Here is a 23,196-nt window from a genome sequence, read left to right on the forward strand (position 1 = left end):
CACAACACTTGCCCTACAGCTGTCCCTGTGTGTCACACAGCACTTGCCCTACAGCTGTCCCTGTGTGTGACAAAGTACTTGCCCTACAGCTGTTCCTGTGTGTCACACAGCACTTGCCCTACAGCTATCCCTGTGTGTGACACAGCACTTGCCCTACAGCTGTCCCTGTGTGTCACACAGCACTTGCCCTACAGCTATCCCTGTGTGTCACACAGCACTTGCCCTACAGCTGTCCCTGCGTGTGACACAGCACTTGCCCTACAGCTGTCCCTGTGTGTGACACAGCACTTGCCCTACAGCTGTCCCTGTGTGTCACACAGCACTTGCCCTACAGCTGTCCCTGTGTGTCACACAGCACTTGCCCTGCAAGCTGTCCCTGTGTGTCACACAGCACTTGCCCTACAGCTGTCCCTGTGTGTGACACAGCACTTAGCCTACAGCTGTCCCTGTGTGTCACACAGCACTTGCCCTACAGCTGTCCCTGTGTGTCACACAGCACTTGCCCTACAGCTGTCCCTGTGTGTGACACAGCACTTGCCCTATAGCTGTCCCTGTGTGTCACACAGCACTTGCCCTACAGCTCCCTGCGTGTCACACAACACTTGCCCTACAGCTGTCCCTGTGTCACACAGCACTTGCCCTACAGCTGTCCCTGTGTGTCACACAGCACTAGCCCTGCAGCTGTCCCTGTGTGTCACACAACACTTGCCCTACAGCTGTCCCTGTGTGAGACACAGCACTTGCCCTACAGCTGTCCCTACATGACACAGCACTTGCCCTACAGCTGTCCCTACGTGACACACAGCACTTGCCCTACAGCTGTCCCTGTGTGTCACACAGCACTTGCCCTACAGCTGTCCCTGTGTGTGACACAGCACTAGCCCTACAGCTGTCCCTGCGTGTCACACAACACTTGCCCTACAGCTGTCCCTGTGTGTCACACAGCACTTGCCCTACAGCTGTCCCTGTGTGTCACACAGCACTAGCCCTGCAGCTGTCCCTGTGTGTCACACAACACTTGCCCTACAGCTGTCCCTGTGTGAGACACAGCACTTGCCCTACAGCTGTCCCTACGTGACACAGCACTTGCCCTACAGCTGTCCCTGTGTGTCACACAGCACTTGCCCAACAGCTGTCCCTGTGTGTCACACAGCACTTGCCCTACAGCTGTCCCTGTGTGTGACACAGCACTAGCCCTGCAGCTGTCCCTGTGTGTCACACAGCACTTGCCCTACAGCTGTTCCTGTGCGTGACACAGCACTTGCCCTACAGCTGTCCCTGTGTGTCACACAGCACTTTCCCTGCAGCTGTCCCTGTGTGTCACACAGCACTTGCCCTACAGCTGACCCTGAGTGACACAGGACTTGCCCTACAGCTGTCCCTGCGTCACACAGCACTTGCCCTACAGCTGACCCTGTGTGACACAGCACTTACCCTACAGCTGTCCCTGTGCGTCACACAGCACTTGCCCTACAGCTGACCCTGTGTGACACAGCACTTGCCCTACAGCTGTCCCTGTGCGTCACACAGCACTTGCCCTACAACTGTCCCTGTGTGTCACACAACACTTGCCCTACAGCTGTCCCTGTGTGTGACACAGCACTTGCCCTACAGCTGTCCCTGTGTGTGACACAGCACTTCGCCTACAGCTGTCCCTGTGTGTGACACAGCACTTGCCCTACAGCTGTCCCTGCGTCACACAGCACTTGGCCTACAGCTGTCCCTGTGTGTCACACAGCACTTGCCCTACAGCTGTCCTTGTGTGTCACACAACACTGGCCCTACAGCTGTCCCTGTGTGTGACACAGCACTTGCCCTACAGCTGTCCCTGTGTGACACACAGCAGTTGCCCTGCAGCTGTCCCTGTGTGTCACACAGCACTTGCCCTACAGCTGTCCCTGTGTGTCACACAGCACTTGTCCTACAGCTGTCCCTGAGTGACACAGCACTTGCCCTGCAGCTGTCCCTGTGTGTCACACAGCACTTGCCCTGCAAGCTGTCCCTGTGTGTCACACAGCACTTGCCCTACAGCTGTCCCTGTGTGTGACACAGCACTTGCCCTGCAGCTGTCCGTGTGACACAGGACTTGCCCTACAGCTGTCCCTGTGTGTCACACAGCACTTGCCCTACAGCTGTCCCTGTGTGTGACACAGCACTTGGCCTACAGCTGTCCCTGTGTGTGACACAGCACTTGGCCTACAGCTGTCCCTGTGTGTGACACAGCACTTGCCCTACAGCTGTCCCTTTGTGTCACACAGCACTTGCCCTACAGCTGTCCCTGTGTGTGACACAGCACTTGCCCTACAGCTGTCCCTTTGTGTCACACAGCACTTGCCCTACACCTGTCCCTTTGTGTCACACAGCACTTGCCCTACAGCTGTCCCTGCATCACACAGCACTTGCCCTACAGCTGTCCCTGTGTGTCACACAGCACTTGCCCTACAGCTGTCCCTGCGTGTCACACAACACTTGCCCTGCAGCTGTCCCTGTGTGTCACACAGAACTTGCTCTACAGCTGTCCCTGTGCGTCACACAGCACTTGCCCTACAGCTGTCCCTGTGTGTCACACAGCACTTGCCCTACAAGCGAGGAGTGGTCCCGACGCTGACGCCAAAGGAGACCTTTGCTCGGGGTTTATATTTTTTTGATGATGTACCTCCTCTCCTTTGTTTGTTTTGTACCTCGAGGCTGCCCAAACAGGGCGAGGGGTTTACACCCGTGGCAAACACCACCACCCCTACCCCCACCCCGTGATGGTCAGAGGTCAGGGTTGGTGGGTCGCGGTCGTGATGGGGAGGGGGCACGGGCGCTGACGAAACACGGCGGTGGTGTTTAGAGACGTGGTGTTTAGAGACGTGCGTTGGGGATGATTTCTTTTCATTTTGCTGCTCTAAATGTGCACGTGTTGATGATGAGCCGCTGTACACGACACACTACACTGTGCATTGCAATACACACTACACTGTACACACTACGCTATACACTACAGTGCACTACTATACACTATACACTGCTATACACTACACTGCCATACACTTCACTATAGACTACAAACTACACTATACACTACATACCACACTATACACTACAATACACACTACATTATACACTACTACACTATACACTACTATAGACTACACTGCCATACACTACACTATACACTACATACTACACTATACACTACAATACACTACACTGCCATACACTACACTATACACTACACGGCCATACACTTCACTATACACTACTATACACTATACACTACATACTACACTATACACTACTATACACTACACTATACACTACATACTACACTATACACTACAATACACTACACTGCCATACACTACACTATACACTACATACTACACTATACACTACAATACACACTACATTATACACTACTATACACTACACTATACACTACATACTACACTATACACTTCTATACACTACACTGCCATACACTTCACTATACACTACATACTACACTATACACTACAATACACTATACACTACACTGCCATACACTTCACTATACACTACATACTACACTATACACTACAATACACACTACATTATACACTACTATACACTACACTATACACTACATACTACACTATACACTTCTATACACTACACTGCCATACACTTCACTATACACTACATACTACACTATACACTACATACTACACTATACACTATAATACACACTACATTATACACTACTATACACTACACTGCCATACACTACACTATACACTACATACTACACCATACACTACATACTACACTATACACTACATACTACACTATACACTACAATACACACTACATTATAAACTACTATACACTACACTGCCATACACTTCACTATACACTGCATACTACACTATACACTACAATACACACTACTATACACTACACTGCCATACATTTCACTATACACTACATACTATGCTATACACTACAATCTTAAAGGGAGTGCTCCTAATCTCAGCTTGTTACCTGTATAAAAGACACCTGTCCACAGAAGCAATCAATCAATCAGATTCCAAACTCTCCACAATGGCCAAGACCAAAGAGCTCTCCAAGGATGTCAGGGACAAGATTGTAGACCTACACAAGGCTGGAATGGGCTACAAGACCATTGCCAAGCAGCTTGGTGAGAAGGTGACAACAGTTGGTGCGACTATTCGCAAATGGAAGAAACACAAAAGAACTGTCAATCTCCCTCAGCCTGGGGCTTCATGCAAGATCTCACCTCGTGGAGTTGCAATGATCATGAGAACGGTGAGGAATCAGCCCAGAACTACACGGGAGGATCTTGTCAATGATCTCAAGGCAGCTGGGACCATAGTCACCAAGAAAATTGGTAACACACTACGCCGTGAAGGACTGAAATCCTGCAGCGCCCGCAATGTCCCCCTGCTCAAGAAAGCACATATACATGCCCGTCTGAAGTTTGCCAATGAACATCTGAATGATTCAGAGGACAACTGGGTGAAAGTGTTGTGGTCAGATGAGACCAAAATGGAGCTCTTTGGCATCAACTCAACTCGCCGTGTTTGGAGGAGGAGGAATGCTGCCTATGACCCCAAGAACACCATCCCCACCGTCAAACATGGAGGTGGAAACATTATGCTTTGGGGGTGTTTTTCTGCTCAGGGGACAGGAAAACTTCACCGCATCAAAGGGACGATGGACGGGGCCATGCACCGTCAAATCTTTGGTGAGAACCTCCTTCCCTCAGCCAGGGCATTAAAAATGGGTCGTGGATGGGTATTCCAGCATGACAATGACCCAAAGCACACGGCCAAGGCAACAAAGGAGTGGCTCAAGAAGAAGCACATTAAGGTCCTGGAGTGGCCTAGCCAGTCTCCAGACCTTAATCCCATAGACAATCTGTGGAGGGAGCTGAAGGTTCGAGTTGCCTAACGTCAGCCTCGAAACCTTAATGACTTGGAGAAGATCTGCAAATAGGAGTGGGACAAAATCCCTCCTGAGATGTGTGCAAACCTGGTGGCCAAGTACAAGCAACGTCTGACCTCTGTGATTGCCAACAAGGGTTTTGCCACTAAGTACTAAGTCATGTTTGCAGAGGGCTCAAGTACTTATTTCCCTCGTTAAAATGCAAATCAAGTTATAACATTTTTGACATGCGTTTTTCTGGATTTTTTTGTTGTCATTCTGTCTCTCACTGTTCAAATAAACCTACCATTAAAATTATAGACTGATCATTTCTTTGTCAGTGGGCAAACGTACAAAATCAGCAGGGGATCAAATACTTTTTTTCCTCACTGTATCTCCCATCACCACTCTATCTCCCATCACCACTCTATCTCCCATCACCACTCTATCTCTCATCACTATCTCATCACCACTCTATCTCTCATCACCACACTATCTCCCATCACCACTCTATCTCCCATCACCACTCTATCTCCCATCACCACTCTATCTCCCATCACCACTCTATCTCCCATCACCACTCTATCTCTCATCACCACTCTATCTCTCACCACTCTATCTCTCATCACCACTCTATCTCCCATCACCACTCTATCTCCCATCACTATCTCCCATCACTATCTCTCTCCACTCTATCTCCCATCACTATCTCTCATCACCACTCTATCTCTCATCACCACTCTATCTCCCATCACTATCTCCCATCACTATCTCTCTCCACTCTATCTCCCATCACTATCTCTATCTCCCATCACCACTCTATCTCTCATCACCAATCTATCTCTCATCACTATCTCTCTCCACTCTATCTCCCATCACTATCTCTATCTCCCATCACCACTCTATCTCTCATCACCACTCTATCTCTCATCACCAATCTATCTCTCACCACTCTATCTCCCATCACCACTCTAACTCTCATCACTATCTCTCATCACCACACTATCTCTCATCACCACTCTATCTCCCATCACCACTCTAACTCTCATCACTATCTCTCATCACCACTCTATCTCTCATCACCACTCTATCTCTCATCACCAATCTAACTCTCACCACTCTATCTCTCATCACCACTCTATCTCTCATCACTATCTCTCTCCACTCTCTCTCATCACCACTCTATCTCTCATCACTATCTCTCTCCACTCTATCTCTCATCACCACTCTATCTCTCATCACTATCTCTCATCACTATCTCTCATCACCACACTATCTCTCATCACCACTCTATCTCCCATCACTATCTCTCATCACTATCTCTCATCACCACTCTATCTCTCATCACCACTCTATCTCCCATCACTATCTCTCATCACTATCTCTCATCACCACTCTATCTCTCATCACTATCTCTCATCACTATCTCTCATCACCACACTATCTCTCATCACCACTCTATCTCCCATCACTATCTCTCATCACCACTCTATCTCTCATCACCACTCTATCTCACATCACCACTCTATCTCTCATCACTATCTCTCCGACGACGCTCACGGAGAGGTTTCTGTCCCCTTTGTCCTCCTCCTCCTCCACAGATGGCTCAGCGTGGATCGACTGTGGAACGGAGGTACCGGTGGAACATCGCCCCCTCACGCTCCCCGGCAGACAGGGACACAGTCAATCGCTGAGACGTTACGTGTCGAACGTGGGGGTTTACGTGTACCCCACGCTGATCCACACACGCACACACACCGACTCACACGCTGACTCACACACTGACTCACACACTGACTCACACACACACTGACTCACACACACGCACACACACACACATTGACTCACACACTGACTCATACACTGACTCACACACTGACTCACTCACTCACTCACACACACACTGACGCATACACTGACTCACACACACACACACTGACTCACACACTGACTCACACACACACACACTGACTCACACACTCACCCACACACACACACACTGACGCACACACACACCGACTCACACACTGACCCACACACTGACTCACACTGACTCACTCATCACTCATCACCACTCTATCTCACATCACCACTCTATCTCACATCACTACTATACACTACACTTCTACACACTACACTTCTACACACTAAACTACTACACACTACACTACGATACACTACACTGCTATTCACTACACTACTATACACTACTAGACACTACACTACTATACACTACACTACTATACACTACACTACTATACACTACACTACTAGACACTACACTACTAGACACTACACTACTAGACACTACACTTTCCACTGCACTGCTATACACTACACTACTATACACTACACAACTACACTACACAACTACACTATACACTACACTATACACCACTACTACACACTACACTATACACTACACTATGCACTACACTACTACACACTACACTACTACATGATACTACTACACACTATACACCACTACTATACACTACACTACTACACATTACACTACTATACATTACACTATACACGACACTACTATACACTACACTATACACTACACCACATACTACACTACTATATACCACTACTATACACTACACTATACACTACACCACATACTACACTACTGTACACTACACTACTACACACTACACTGTGCACGGCACTACTATATACTACACTACGATGCACTGCACTGTACACTACACTACTATGCACTCCACTACTACACACTACACTATACTACCACACACTATACACTGCATACTACACTACACTATACACCACTACTACACACTACACTATACACGACACTTACTATAAACTACACGCTACACTACACTACTATGCACTACACTACTACACACTACATACTACACTACACTATACACGACACTTACCATACACTACACTACTATACACCACTACTATACACTACACTACTACACGCTACACTATACTACGACACACTATACACTGCATACTACACTACACTATACACGACACTTACTATACACTACACGACTACACACTACACTACTACACATTACACTATACACTCCACTACTACACACTACACTACGACACACTATACACTGCATACTACACTACACTATACACTACACGCTACACTACACTCGTAGCTAATCGGCGCGTTGTTCACTTGACAAACCCTCCTGGCTGTGTCGAGCGATGGAGGCTCACGACACAACGTTTACACTTACGCGATGTGACCCGTTGAAAAAGCACCCTCGCTCGCGAATTCATGTTCTTTGGGTCTTTCGGCAAAAGTCACGTGGATGGAAATAATACAAATTAAAAAAGGTAATGAAAATTAAAAAAAAATTAATACGAACCAAAAAAAACTCACAGCGGCCGGGCGACCTTCCGTGCTGCGATTTTTTGGTCCTTGTTTTTAAAAACAAAAAAATTGTAAATTTCCAACTCAAAACCGCGTGGATTCATTTGTTTGGTTTCCTTCGGGAAAGCCGCGTAGGTAGACAAAATTAAAATAAAATAAAATTTAAATTTTTAAAAAAAAAAAAATTCCTGCGGAACGAGACCGCTTGCATCGCGATTGAGACGTCGTTGGTGTTTTTTTTTAGTCGTCGTTATGTTATTTTTATTTTATTTTATTTTTTATCTTCTTCAATTGTCTCGGCAGCGGGCGTTGCAGCGCGTGGGTGTGGCCATCTACCGCTGCCTGGACTGGGGCGTCCTCGACGACGAGGAGAGGGAGCTCAGCCCGGCCCTGGAGCGTCTCATCGAGGGCATGACCTGCGGCGCCAGCGGCCCCGGCCGCCACCCGGCCGCGGCGGCGGCCGCGGCCGGGGCTCGCGGGCCGCTCCATTCGGGCGGCGGGGGTGGCGGTGGTGTGAAGGTGAGCGAGTGACAGAGCGAGTGAGAGAGCGAGTGACAGAGCGAGTGATAGAGCGAGTGACGGAGCGAGTGACGGAGCGAGTGACGGAGCGAGTGACAGAGCGAGTGACGGAGCGAGTGACGGAGCGAGTGACGGAGCGAGTGACAGAGCGAGTGAGAGAGCGAGTGACAGAGCGAGTGACGGAGCGAGTGACGGAGCGAGTGACGGAGCGAGTGACGGAGCGAGTGACGGAGCGAGTGACGGAGCGAGTGACGGAGCGAGTGACAGAGCGAGTGAGAGAGCGAGTGACAGAGCGAGTGACAGAGCGAGTGACAGAGCGAGTGACAGGCGAGTGACAGAGCGAGTGAGAGAGCGAGTGACGGAGCGAGTGAGAGAGCGAGTGAGAGAGCGAGTGACAGAGCGAGTGACAGAGCGAGTGACGGAGCGAGTGACGGAGCGAGTGACGGAGCGAGTGAGAGAGCGAGTGAGAGGGCGAGCGACGGAGCGAGTGACGGACCGAGTGACGGAGCGAGTGTCAGGCGAGTGACAGAGCGAGTGACAGAGCGAGTGAGAGGGCGAGTGAGAGAGCGAGTGACAGAGCGAGTGACAGAGCGAGTGAGAGAGCGAGTGACAGAGTGAGTGAGAGAGCGAGTGAGAGCGAGTGAGAGAGCGAGTGAGAGAGCGAGTGACAGGCGAGTGACAGGTGAGTGACAGAGCGAGTGACAGGCGAGTGACAGAGCGAGTGACAGAGCGAGTGACAGGGCGAGTGACAGAGCGAGTGACAGGCGAGTGACAGAGCGAGTGACAGAGCGAGTGACAGGGCGAGTGACAGAGCGAGTGACAGGCGAGTGGCAGAGCGAGTGACAGAGCGAGTGACAGAGCGAGTGACAGGCGAGTGACAGGCCTGTGACAGAGCGAGTGTCAGGCGAGTGACAGGCGAGTGACAGGCGAGTGACAGAGCGAGTGACAGAGCGAGTGACAGGGCGAGTGACAGAGCGAGTGTCAGAGCGAGTGACAGGCGAGTGACAGAGCGAGTGACAGGCGAGTGACAGGCGAGTGTCAGAGCAAGTGACAGAGCGAGTGACAGAGCGAGTGACAGAGCGAGTGACAGAGCGAGTGACGGAGCGAGTGACGGAGCGAGTGACAGAGCGAGTGACAGAGCGAGTGACAGAGCCCGTGACAGGCGAGTGACAGGCGAGTGACGGAGCGAGTGACGGAGCGAGTGACAGAGCGAGTGACAGAGCGAGTGACAGGCGAGTGACAGAGCGAGTGACAGAGCGAGTGACAGAGCCCGTGACAGGCGAGTGACAGGCGAGTGACAGAGCGAGTGACAGAGCGAGTGACAGGCGAGTGACAGAGCGAGTGACAGAGCGAGTGACAGGGCGAGTGACAGAGCGAGTGACAGGCGAGTGACAGAGCGAGTGACAGAGCGAGTGACAGAGCGAGTGTCAGGCGAGTGACAGGCGAGTGACAGGCGAGTGACAGAGCGAGTGACAGGGCGAGTGACAGAGCGAGTGTCAGAGCGAGTGACAGAGCGAGTGACAGAGCGAGTGACAGGCGAGTGTCAGGCGAGTGTCAGGCGAGTGACAGGCGAGTGACAGAGCGAGTGACAGAGCGAGTGACAGGCGAGTGACAGGCGAGTGACAGAGTGAGTGACAGAGCGAGTGACAGAGCGAGTGACAGGCGAGTGACAGAGCGAGTGACAGGGCGAGTGACAGAGCGAGTGACAGGCGAGTGTCAGGCGAGTGTCAGGCGAGTGACAGGCGAGTGACAGAGCGAGTGACAGAGCGAGTGACAGGCGAGTGACAGGCGAGTGACAGAGCGAGTGACAGGCGAGTGACAGGCGAGTGACAGGCGAGTGTCAGGCGAGTGACAGGCGAGTGACAGAGCGAGTGACAGGCGAGTGACAGGCGAGTGACAGGCGAGTGTCAGGCGAGTGACAGGCGAGTGACAGAGCGAGTGACAGGCGAGTGTCAGGCGAGTGACAGAGCGAGTGACAGAGCGAGTATCAGAGCGAGTGACAGAGCGAGTGACAGAGCGAGTGACAGGCGAGAGACAGAGCGAGTGACAGAGCGAGTGACAGGCGAGTGACAGAGCGAGTGACAGGCGAGTGACAGGCGAGTGACAGGCGAGTGACAGGCACGTGCGTGTCTGTCCGCGTAGCGGCGGTGTGTCAGCGGTTAGCGTCAACGCGCTGTGAGCCCGGCCGCCCGACTTCGATTCCCGCTCACGGCCATCAACACCACCAGGCGACGATCATCTGAACCGGTGCTGGGCCCTCCCCTAGGTCGACTCGGCCTCGAACGGGTTACCTGGCGCTGCGGTGTGTAGTTGTAAACGTCGCCACTGGGGAGACAAAGGCGGCCGGGCGTGGTGCTGGCCACCCACTAGGGCTGATCGATTAATCGATTTCAAATCAATTTGGAAAGATGCCATTAGCAAATCGCAAAGGCTGTGATTTTTTTTGCGATTTGAAAAGCCCCTCTTACGTTTCGATTTAAAGCTTAAAAAAGTCACCACCACCACGTAGAATGAGAATAAAATAATAAATTGATAAAATAAAATAACACAGTAAAATTCTCACGACGTTTCGGCCACAACACAAGCGGCCTTCATCAGGTGAAGGGACGAGACTGTCTGGAGGACAGCGCTGGAGCGAACACAGCCAAGCTTTGCTCCAGCGCTGTCCTCCAGACAGACAGTCTCGTCCCCTTCACCTGATGAAGGCCACTTGTGTTGTGGCCGAAACGTCGTGAGAATTTTATTATTTTATTTTATCAATTTATTATTTTATTCTCATTCTACGTGGTGGTGACTTTACCGAAAGAACCAAAGAAGATGAATCCCTATTACTTCCTTATTGGAATTGTTTTATTTTTGTATTATTATTCTAACTTTATTTATTTAACTTAACAATTGTTTCATGTTTGATTGTTCGATTTCAATGAAAACATTTTAATAAGTACACGTTGGAAGCAATTAATAACTTTTAGGTTCTCATCCTGGCATTAGAATATACATAGCGGTTAATATGTTGACGGTATCACGTGGTGATGCCGCATCCCGTGTTTTAAATCTAAAATGTAATCGCAAATCAAACCGCAATCGAAATATCTGTCAGAAAAATCGCAATTAGATATTTTCCCCAAATCGTTCGGCCCTACCACCCACCCCCTCGTGTGCCGGCCTTCACAGGTGCTGCTACTCGCTAACAGCACTTGCCCCAACAGTCTGTTATAGGCTATCGGGGGGAGCTTTGTATTTATAGTATAATAATCGTCACCATCAGTCAGGGTCTGTCCACTGCTGGATGAAGACCTCCAACAAAGCATCACCATCATCATCACCACCACCACCATCATCACTACCACCACCATCATCACCATCATCACCACTATAATCACCATCACCACCATCACTATCAACATCATCACCACTATAATCACCATCATCATCATCACCACCATCATCATCACCATCATCACCACTATAATCATCATCATCACCATCATCACCATCATCACCATCATCACCACGAAAATCACCATCACCACCACTATAATCACCATCATCATCACCATCATCATCATCACTACCACCATCATCACCATCATCACCACTATAATCACCATCACTATCAACATCATCACCACTATAATCACCATCATCATCACCACCATCATCACCACCACCATCATCACCATCACCACCACCATCATCACCATCACTACCACCATCATCACCATCACCATCACTACCACCATCATCACCATCATCATCACCACCACCATCATCACCATCACTACCACCATCATCACCATCATCACCATCACTGCCACCAACATCACCATCATCATCACTATAACCACCACCATCACCACCATCATCACCATCACTGCTACCAACATCACCATCATCACCACTATAATCACCACCAACATCACCATCACTAACACCATCATCACCATCACCACCACCACCACTATAATCACCATCATCACCACCACCAATATCACCACCATCATCACTACCACCATCATCACCACCACTATAATCACCATCATCACCACCATCATCATCATTACTACCACCATCATCACCATCACCACCACTATAATCACCACCATCATCACCATCACTGCCACCAACATCACCTCACCTGAAGTTCCGTCTCCGTGTGGTTCTACAATCCTGCTCGGTGTCAAGAGCTACTGCACGGCACGGGCATGCATTGCCTCCGGGTCTGAGCACGTGCACAACATTCGCCGTTCGTTGGACAACGGGAAGTAGCCTTACTTTTGATCGCAAGGTTTGACCGCGACACGCACGAGTGAAGTTAAATAAGACCCTTGAAAAACACGGACATTGCTTGGCACCAGCCGGCAAGACCAGTAACGCTGTTTACAGATCGTGTGTGGTATATCTTGTGTATGCAACACGTGGTGTTTACAATGTGTATAACGTATACCGTTGTGTGTGTGTGTGGTGTGTGATGCATGATAACGATAATTGCTCGTGTTTAAACCCTGCAGACCATGCTGCACACTGGAACGGTCCATTCATTGCCTGCAAATGGGGGTGCAGAGGAGAAACCTCCTGCTGAGGGAAATGGAACAGCCCATCACCACGAGCAGAGAGAGGGCAGCACTTACACCATCAGCCAAGTCGTGGCGGTAAGGCAGCCCCTGCCTCCTACACGGCCACTATGAACCCCCTGAGAGGGAGAGAGAGAGACACCCAGACCTAGGGCTCGAACCCAGGCCCTCAGTATCTCCGACACGGCCACTATGAACCCCCTGAGAGGGAGAGAGAGAGACACCCAGACCCAGGGCTCGAACCCAGGCTTTCAGTGTCTCCGACACGGCCATTATGAACCCCCTGATAGAGAGAGAGAGACACCCAGACCCAGGGCTCGAAGCCAGCCTCTCAGTGTCTCCGACACGGCCACTATGAACCCCCTGATAGAGAGAGACACCCAGACCCAGGGCTTGAACCCAGCCTCTCAGCGTCTCCGTCACGGCCATTATAAACCCCCTGACAGAGAAATAGAGACACCCAGACCCAGGGCCCGAACCCAGGCTCTCCGCGGCTCCGTGGTCTGCGTGGTGCAGGTGTGCGTGGCTCGCGTGCGGAGTCCGGATCACCCCGAGCGTCACTACTCGGCAGTGCTGCACTCCCTCTACCTGCACGCCACCGACAAGCGGAGCTTTGTGGCCAGCCTGCAGGTAACTGCGCGCCGGGCCCCGTCGGTCGCGGCTATTACAAGGACAAAACCCCCATAGGGGCGTACGGAGACCCATAGAGGAGACACGTAGAGTGACGTGGAGACCCATAGAGTCACGTGGAGACACATAGAGATACATGGAGACCCATAGTCACATGGAGACACATAGAGTCACATGGAGACCCATAGTCACATGGAGACACATAGAGATACATGGAGACCCATAGAGGAGACACATAGAGTCACATGGAGACCCATAGTCACATGGAGACACATAGAGATACATGGAGACCCATAGTCACATGGAGACACATAGAGTCACGTGGAGACCCATAGTCACATGGAGACACATAGAGATACATGGAGACCCATAGTCACATGGAGACGCATAGAGATACATGGAGACCCATAGTCACATGGAGACACATAGAGATACATGGAGACCCATAGAGTCACGTGGAGACACATAGAGATACATGGAGACCCATAGTCACATGGAGACACATAGAGTCACATGGAGACCCATAGTCACATGGAGACACATAGAGATACATGGAGACCCATAGAGGAGATACATAGAGTCACATGGAGACCCATAGTCACATGGAGACACATAGAGTCACGTGGAGACCCATAGTCACATGGAGACACATGGAGATACATGGAGACCCATAGTCACATGGAGATACATGGAGACCCATAGTCACATGGAGACACATAGAGATACATGGAGACCCATAGTCACATGGAGACACATAGAGATACATGGAGACCCATAGTCAGATGGAGACACATAGAGATACATGGAGACCCATAGAGGAGACACATAGAGTCACATGGAGACCCATAGAGTCACGTGGAGACACATAGAGATACATGGAGACCCATAGTCAGATGGAGACACATAGAGATACATGGAGACCCATAGAGGAGACACATAGAGTCACATGGAGACCCATAGTCACATGGAGACACATAGAGATACATGGAGACCCATAGTCAGATGGAGACACATAGAGATACATGGAGACCCATAGAGGAGACACATAGAGTCACATGGAGACCCATAGTCACGTGGAGACACATAGAGATACATGGAGACCCATAGTCACATGGAGACACATAGAGATACATGGAGACCCATAGTCACATGGAGACACATAGAGTCACGTGGAGACCCATAGTCACATGGAGACACATAGAGATACATGGAGACCCATAGTCACATGGAGACACATAGAGTCACGTGGAGACCCATAGTCACATGGAGACACATAGAGATACATGGAGACCCATAGTCACATGGAGACACATAGAGATACATGGAGACCCATAGTCACATGGAGACACATAGAGATACATGGAGATCCATAGTCACATGGAGACACATGGAGATACATGGAGACCCATAGTCACATGGAGACACATAGAGATACATGGAGACCCATAGTCACATGGAGACACATAGAGATACATGGAGACCCATAGTCACATGGAGACACATAGAGTCACATGGAGACCCATAGTCACATGGAGACACATAGAGATACATGGAGACCCATAGTCACATGGAGACACATGGAGATACATGGAGACCCATAGTCACATGGAGACACATAGAGATACATGGAGACCCATAGTCACATGGAGACACATAGAGATACATGGAGACCCATAGTCACATGGAGACACATAGAGTCACATGGAGACCCATAGTCACATGGAGACACATAGAGATACATGGAGACCCATAGTCACATGGAGACACATGGAGATACATGGAGACCCATAGTCACATGGAGACACATAGAGATACATGGAGACCCATAGTCACATGGAGACACATAGAGATACATGGAGACCCATAGTCACATGGAGACACATAGAGTCACATGGAGACCCATAGAGTCACGTGGAGACACATAGAGTCACATGGAGACCCATAGTCACATGGAGACACATAGAGATACATGGAGACCCATAGTCACGTGGAGACACATGGAGATACATGGAGACCCATAGTCACATGGAGACACATAGAGATACATGGAGACCCATAGAGTCGCATGGAGATGCATGGAGATACACAGAGATGCATAGAGATACATGGAGACCCATAGAGTCACATGGAGATGCATGGAGATACACAGAGATGCATAGAGATACATAGAGATACATGGAGACTCATAGAGTCACGTGGAGATACATGGACACCCATAGAGATACATGGACACCCATAGGAATACATAGAGATACATAGAGATGCATAGAGACCCATGGAGTCACATGGAGATACATGGAAATACATAGAGATACATAGAGATGCATAGAGACCCATGGAGTCACATGGAGATACATAGAGATACATAGAGATACATAGAGATACATAGAGACCCCGGGTTCGTAGTGCAGTGCGCTAACCGCCCCACTAAGTGACGGTGACGTCACCACATCACGCCACACTCAGGGGGTTCGCGTGATGCATCCACTGGGGTCTATGTGAGCAGTCTATGGGTCTCTGTGTGGTGAGTCTATGGGTCTCTGTGTGGTGAGTCTATGGGTCTCTGTGTGATGAGTCTGTGGGTCTCTGTGTGGCGAGTCTATGGGTCTCTGTGTGGTGAGTCTGTGGGTCTCTGTGTGGTGAGTCTATGAGTCTGTTTGGTGAGTCTGTGGGTCTCTGTGCGATGAGTCTATGGGTCTCTGTGTGGTGAGTCTATGGGTCTCTGTGTGGTGAGTCTATGGGTCTCTGTGTGGTGAGTCTATGAGTCTCTGTGTGGTGAGTCTGTGGGTCTCTGTGTGGTGAGTCTATGGGTCTCTGTGTGGTGAGTCTATGGGTCTCTGTGTAGTGAGTCTATGGGTCTCTGTTGTGTTAGTCTCTGGGTCTCTGTGTAGTGAGTCTGTGGGTCTCTGTGTGGTGAGTCTATGGGTCTCTGTGTGGTGAGTCTGTGGGTCTCTGTGTGATGAGTATATGGGTCTCTGTGTGGTGAGTCTGTGGGTCTCTGCTGTGTGAGTCTATGGGTCTTTGTTGTGTTAGTCTCTGGGTCTCTGTGTAGTGAGTCTATGGGTCTCTGTGTGGTGAGTCTATGGGTCTCTGTGTGGTGAGTCTATGGGTCTCTGTGTGGTGGGTCTATGGGTCTGTGTGGTGAGTCTATGGGTCTCTGCGTGATGAGTCTATGGGTCTCTGCTGTGTGAGTCTATGGGTCTCTGTGTGGTGAGTCTATGGGTCTCTGTGTAGTGAGTCTATGGGTCTCTGTGTAGTGAGTCTATGGGTCTCTGTGTGGTGAGTCTATGGGTCTCTGCTGTGTGAGTCTGTGGGTCTCTGTGTGGTGAGTCTATGGGTCTCTGTGTGGTGAGTCTATGGGTCTCTGTGTGGTGAGTCTATGGGTCTCTGTGTGGTGAGTCTGTGGGTCTCTGTGTACTGAGTCTATGGGTCTCTGTGTGATGAGTCTATGGGTCTCTGTGTAGTGAGTCTGTGGGTCTCTGTGTGGTGAGTCTATGGGTCTCTGTGTGGTGAGTCTATGGGTCTCTGTGTGGTGAGTCTATGGGTCTCTGCTGTGTGAGTCTGTGGGTCTCTGCTGTGTGAGTCTATGGGTCTCTGTTGTGTTAGTCTATGGGTCTCTGTGTGATGAGTCTATGGGTCTCTGTGTAGTGAGTCTATGGGTCTCTGTGTGGTGAGTCTATGGGTCTCTGTGTGGTGAGTCTATGGGTCTCTGTGTGGTGAGTCTATGGGTCTCTGTGTGGTGAGTCTATGGGTCTCTGTGTGGTGAGTCTGTGGGTCTCTGTGTGGTGAGTCTATGGGTCTCTGTGTGGTGAGTCTATGGGTCTCTGTGTGGTGAGTCTATGGGTCTCTGTGTGGTGAGTCTATGGGTCTGTTTGGTGAGTCTGTGGGTCTCTGCGTGATGAGTCTATGGGTCTCTGTTTGGTGAGTCTGTGGGTCTCTGTGTGGTGAGTCTATGGGTCTCTGTGTGGTGAGTCTATGGGTCTCTGTGTGGTGAGTCTGTGGGTCTGTTTGGTGAGTCTATGGGTCTCTGTGTGGTGAGTCTATGGGTCTCTGTGTGGTGAGTCTATGGGTCTCTGTGTGGTGAGTCTATGGGTCTCTGTGTGGTGAGTCTATGGGTCTCTGTGTGGTGAGTCTATGGGTCTCTGTGTGGTGAGTCTGTGGGTCTCTGTGTGGTGAGTCTATGGGTCTCTGTGTGGTGAGTCTATGGGTCTCTGTGTGGTGAGTCTATGGGTCTCTGTGTGGTGAGTCTATGGGTCTGTTTGGTGAGTCTGTGGGTCTCTGCGTGATGAGTCTATGGGTCTCTGTTTGGTGAGTCTGTGGGTCTCTGTGTGGTGAGTCTATGGGTCTCTGTGTGGTGAGTCTATGGGTCTCTGTGTGGTGAGTCTGTGGGTCTGTTTGGTGAGTCTATGGGTCTCTGTGTGGTGAGTCTATGGGTCTCTGTGTGGTGAGTCTGTGGGTTTCTGTGTGGTGAGTCTATGGGTCTCTGTGTGGTGAGTCTGTGGGTCTCTGTGTGGTGAGTCTATGGGTCTCTGTTTGGTGAGTCTATGGGTCTGTTTGGTGAGTCTATGGGTCTCTGTGTGGTGAGTCTATGGGTCTCTGTGTGGTGAGTCTATGGGTCTCTGTGTGGTGAGTCTATGGGTCTCTGTGTAGTGAGTCTATGGGTCTCTGCTGTGTGAGTCTGTGGGTCTCTGCTGTGTGAGTCTATGGGTCTCTGTTGTGTTAGTCTCTGGGTCTCTGTGTAGTGAGTCTATGGGTCTCTGTGTGGTGAGTCTATGGGTCTCTGTGTAGTGAGTCTGTGGGTCTCTGTGTGGTGAGTCTATGGGTCTCTGTGTGGTGAGTCTGTGGGTCTCTGTGTGGTGAGTCTATGGGTCTCTGTGTGGTGAGTCTATGGGTCTCTGTGTGGTGAGTCTGTGGGTCTCTGTGTACTGAGTCTATGGGTCTCTGTGTGATGAGTCTATGGGTCTCTGTGTAGTGAGTCTGTGGGTCTCTGTGTGGTGAGTCTATGGGTCTCTGTGTGGTGAGTCTATGGGTCTCTGTGTGGTGAGTCTATGGGTCTCTGCTGTGTGAGTCTGTGGGTCTCTGCTGTGTGAGTCTATGGGTCTCTGTTGTGTTAGTCTATGGGTCTCTGTGTGATGAGTCTATGGGTCTCTGTGTAGTGAGTCTATGGGTCTCTGTGTGGTGAGTCTATGGGTCTCTGTGTGGTGAGTCTATGGGTCTCTGTGTGGTGAGTCTATGGGTCTCTGTGTGGTGAGTCTATGGGTCTCTGTGTGGTGAGTCTGTGGGTCTCTGTGTGGTGAGTCTATGGGTCTCTGTGTGGTGAGTCTATGGGTCTCTGTGTGGTGAGTCTATGGGTCTCTGTGTGGTGAGTCTATGGGTCTGTTTGGTGAGTCTGTGGGTCTCTGCGTGATGAGTCTATGGGTCTCTGTTTGGTGAGTCTGTGGGTCTCTGTGTGGTGAGTCTATGGGTCTCTGTGTGGTGAGTCTATGGGTCTCTGTGTGGTGAGTCTGTGGGTCTGTTTGGTGAGTCTATGGGTCTCTGTGTGGTGAGTCTATGGGTCTCTGTGTGGTGAGTCTGTGGGTTTCTGTGTGGTGAGTCTATGGGTCTCTGTGTGGTGAGTCTGTGGGTCTCTGTGTGGTGAGTCTATGGGTCTCTGTTTGGTGAGTCTATGGGTCTGTTTGGTGAGTCTATGGGTCTCTGTGTAGTGAGTCTATGGGTCTCTGCTGTGTGAGTCTGTGGGTCTCTGCTGTGTGAGTCTATGGGTCTCTGTTGTGTTAGTCTCTGGGTCTCTGTGTAGTGAGTCTATGGGTCTCTGTGTGGTGAGTCTATGGGTCTCTGTGTAGTGAGTCTGTGGGTCTCTGTGTGGTGAGTCTATGGGTCTCTGTGTGGTGAGTCTGTGGGTCTCTGTGTGGTGAGTCTATGGGTCTCTGTGTGGTGAGTCTGTGGGTCTCTGTGTACTGAGTCTATGGGTCTCTGTGTGATGAGTCTATGGGTCTCTGTGTAGTGAGTCTGTGGGTCTCTGTGTGGTGAGTATATGGGTCTCTGTGTGGTGAGTCTATGGGTCTCTGTGTGGTGAGTCTGTGGGTCTCTGTGTGGTGAGTCTGTGGGTCTCTGTGTGGTGAGTCTATGGGTCTCTGTGGAGTGAGTCTATGGGTCTCTGTGGAGTGAGTCTATGGGTCTCTGCTGTGTGAGTCTATGGGTCTTTGCTGTGTGAGTCTATAGGTCTCTGTGTGGTGAATCTATGGGTCTCTGTGTGGTGAGTCTATGGATCTCTGTGTGGTGAGTCTATGGGTCTCTGTATGATGAGTCTATGGGTCTCTGTGTGATGAGTCTATGGGTCTCTGTGTGGTGAGTCTATGGGTCTCTGTGTGGTGAGTCTATGGGTCTCTGTGTGGTGAGTCTATGGGTCTCTGTGTGGTGAGTCTATGGGTCTCTGTGTGGTGAGTCTATGGGTCTCTGTGTGGTGAGTCTGTGGGTCTCTGTGTGGTGAGTCTATGGGTCTCTGTGTGGTGAGTCTATGGGTCTCTGTGTGGTGAGTCTATGGGTCTCTGTGTGGTGAGTCTATGGGTCTGTTTGGTGAGTCTGTGGGTCTCTGCGTGATGAGTCTATGGGTCTCTGTTTGGTGAGTCTGTGGGTCTCTGTGTGGTGAGTCTATGGGTCTCTGTGTGGTGAGTCTATGGGTCTCTGTGTGGTGAGTCTGTGGGTCTGTTTGGTGAGTCTATGGGTCTCTGTGTGGTGAGTCTATGGGTCTCTGTGTGGTGAGTCTGTGGGTTTCTGTGTGGTGAGTCTATGGGTCTCTGTGTGGTGAGTCTATGGGTCTCTGTGTGGTGAGTCTATGGGTCTCTGTGTAGTGAGTCTATGGGTCTCTGCTGTGTGAGTCTGTGGGTCTCTGCTGTGTGAGTCTATGGGTCTCTGTTGTGTTAGTCTCTGGGTCTCTGTGTAGTGAGTCTATGGGTCTCTGTGTGGTGAGTCTATGGGTCTCTGTGTAGTGAGTCTGTGGATCTCTGTGTGGTGAGTCTATGGGTCTCTGTGTGGTGAGTCTGTGGGTCTCTGTGTGGTGAGTCTATGGGTCTCTGTGTGGTGAGTCTATGGGTCTCTGTGTGGTGAGTCTGTGGGTCTCTTTGTACTGAGTCTATGGGTCTCTGTGTGATGAGTCTATGGGTCTCTGTGTAGTGAGTCTGTGGGTCTCTGTGTGGTGAGTCTATGGGTCTCTGTGTGGTGAGTCTATGGGTCTCTGTGTGGTGAGTCTATGGGTCTCTGCTGTGTGAGTCTGTGGGTCTCTGCTGTGTGAGTCTATGGGTCTCTGTTGTGTTAGTCTATGGGTCTCTGTGTGATGAGTCTATGGGTCTCTGTGTAGTGAGTCTATGGGTCTCTGTGTGGTGAGTCTATGGGTCTCTGTGTGGTGAGTCTATGGGTCTCTGTGTGGTGAGTCTATGGGTCTCTGTGTGGTGAGTCTGTGGGTCTCTGTGTGGTGAGTCTATGGGTCTCTGTGTGGTGAGTCTATGGGTCTCTGTGTGGTGAGTCTATGGGTCTCTGTGTGGTGAGTCTATGGGTCTGTTTGGTGAGTCTGTGGGTCTCTGCGTGATGAGTCTATGGGTCTCTGTTTGGTGAGTCTGTGGGTCTCTGTGTGGTGAGTCTATGGGTCTCTGTGTGGTGAGTCTATGGGTCTCTGTGTGGTGAGTCTGTGGGTCTGTTTGGTGAGTCTATGGGTCTCTGTGTGGTGAGTCTATGGGTCTCTGTGTGGTGAGTCTGTGGGTTTCTGTGTGGTGAGTCTATGGGTCTCTGTGTGGTGAGTCTGTGGGTCTCTGTGTGGTGAGTCTATGGGTCTCTGTTTGGTGAGTCTATGGGTCTGTTTGGTGAGTCTATGGGTCTCTGTGTAGTGAGTCTATGGGTCTCTGCTGTGTGAGTCTGTGGGTCTCTGCTGTGTGAGTCTATGGGTCTCTGTTGTGTTAGTCTCTGGGTCTCTGTGTAGTGAGTCTATGGGTCTCTGTGTGGTGAGTCTATGGGTCTCTGTGTAGTGAGTCTGTGGGTCTCTGTGTGGTGAGTCTATGGGTCTCTGTGTGGTGAGTCTGTGGGTCTCTGTGTGGTGAGTCTATGGGTCTCTGTGTGGTGAGTCTGTGGGTCTCTGTGTACTGAGTCTATGGGTCTCTGTGTGATGAGTCTATGGGTCTCTGTGTAGTGAGTCTGTGGGTCTCTGTGTGGTGAGTCTATGGGTCTCTGTGTGGTGAGTCTATGGGTCTCTGTGTGGTGAGTCTGTGGGTCTCTGTGTGGTGAGTCTGTGGGTCTCTGTGTGGTGAGTCTATGGGTCTCTGTGGAGTGAGTCTATGGGTCTCTGTGGAGTGAGTCTATGGGTCTCTGCTGTGTGAGTCTATGGGTCTTTGCTGTGTGAGTCTATAGGTCTCTGTGTGGTGAATCTATGGGTCTCTGTGTGGTGAGTCTATGGATCTCTGTGTGGTGAGTCTATGGGTCTCTGTATGATGAGTCTATGGGTCTCTGTGTGATGAGTCTATGGGTCTCTGTGTGGTGAGTCTATGGGTCTCTGTGTGGTGAGTCTATGGGTCTCTGTGTGGTGAGTCTATGGGTCTCTGTGTGGTGAGTCTATGGGTCTCTGTGTGGTGAGTCTATGGGTCTCTGTGTGGTGAGTCTGTGGGTCTCTGTGTGGTGAGTCTATGGGTCTCTGTGTGGTGAGTCTATGGGTCTCTGTGTGGTGAGTCTATGGGTCTCTGTGTGGTGAGTCTATGGGTCTGTTTGGTGAGTCTGTGGGTCTCTGCGTGATGAGTCTATGGGTCTCTGTTTGGTGAGTCTGTGGGTCTCTGTGTGGTGAGTCTATGGGTCTCTGTGTGGTGAGTCTATGGGTCTCTGTGTGGTGAGTCTGTGGGTCTGTTTGGTGAGTCTATGGGTCTCTGTGTGGTGAGTCTATGGGTCTCTGTGTGGTGAGTCTGTGGGTTTCTGTGTGGTGAGTCTATGGGTCTCTGTGTGGTGAGTCTGTGGGTCTCTGTGTGGTGAGTCTATGGGTCTCTGTTTGGTGAGTCTATGGGTCTGTTTGGTGAGTCTATGGGTCTCTGTGTGGTGAGTCTATGGGTCTCTGTGTGGTGAGTCTATGGGTCTCTGTGTGGTGAGTCTATGGGTCTCTGTGTAGTGAGTCTATGGGTCTCTGCTGTGTGAGTCTATGGGTCTCTGTTGTGTTAGTCTCTG

At 50.4% G+C, this 23,196-nt stretch overlaps 1 protein-coding gene across 3 annotated transcripts in view; it reads left to right on the top strand.

Annotated features, from left to right (window-relative positions):
- Nucleotides 1–23,196, top strand: part of LOC116957079 (protein spire homolog 2-like) — a 72,449-nt gene that overhangs the window by 14,837 nt on the left and 34,416 nt on the right. For 2 of the 3 annotated variants that reach the window (XM_076054978.1, XM_076054980.1), the window contains exons 2-5: nt 6,513–6,622; nt 8,585–8,800; nt 13,312–13,452; nt 13,891–14,004. In XM_076054978.1, coding sequence (XP_075911093.1) covers nt 6,513–6,622; nt 8,585–8,800; nt 13,312–13,452; nt 13,891–14,004 — 581 coding nt within the window. The remainder of the gene's footprint in view (nt 1–6,512; nt 6,623–8,584; nt 8,801–13,311; nt 13,453–13,890; nt 14,005–23,196) is intronic. The other variant, XM_076054979.1, reaches the window with a different exon arrangement.

Source organism: Petromyzon marinus, chromosome 69 (assembly GCF_048934315.1).
Source record: "Petromyzon marinus isolate PM22_M1 ecotype Great Lakes invasive population chromosome 69, UKy_Petmar_22M1.pri1.0, whole genome shotgun sequence".
In the NCBI taxonomy this organism is placed as follows: Eukaryota; Metazoa; Chordata; class Hyperoartia; order Petromyzontiformes; family Petromyzontidae; genus Petromyzon; species Petromyzon marinus.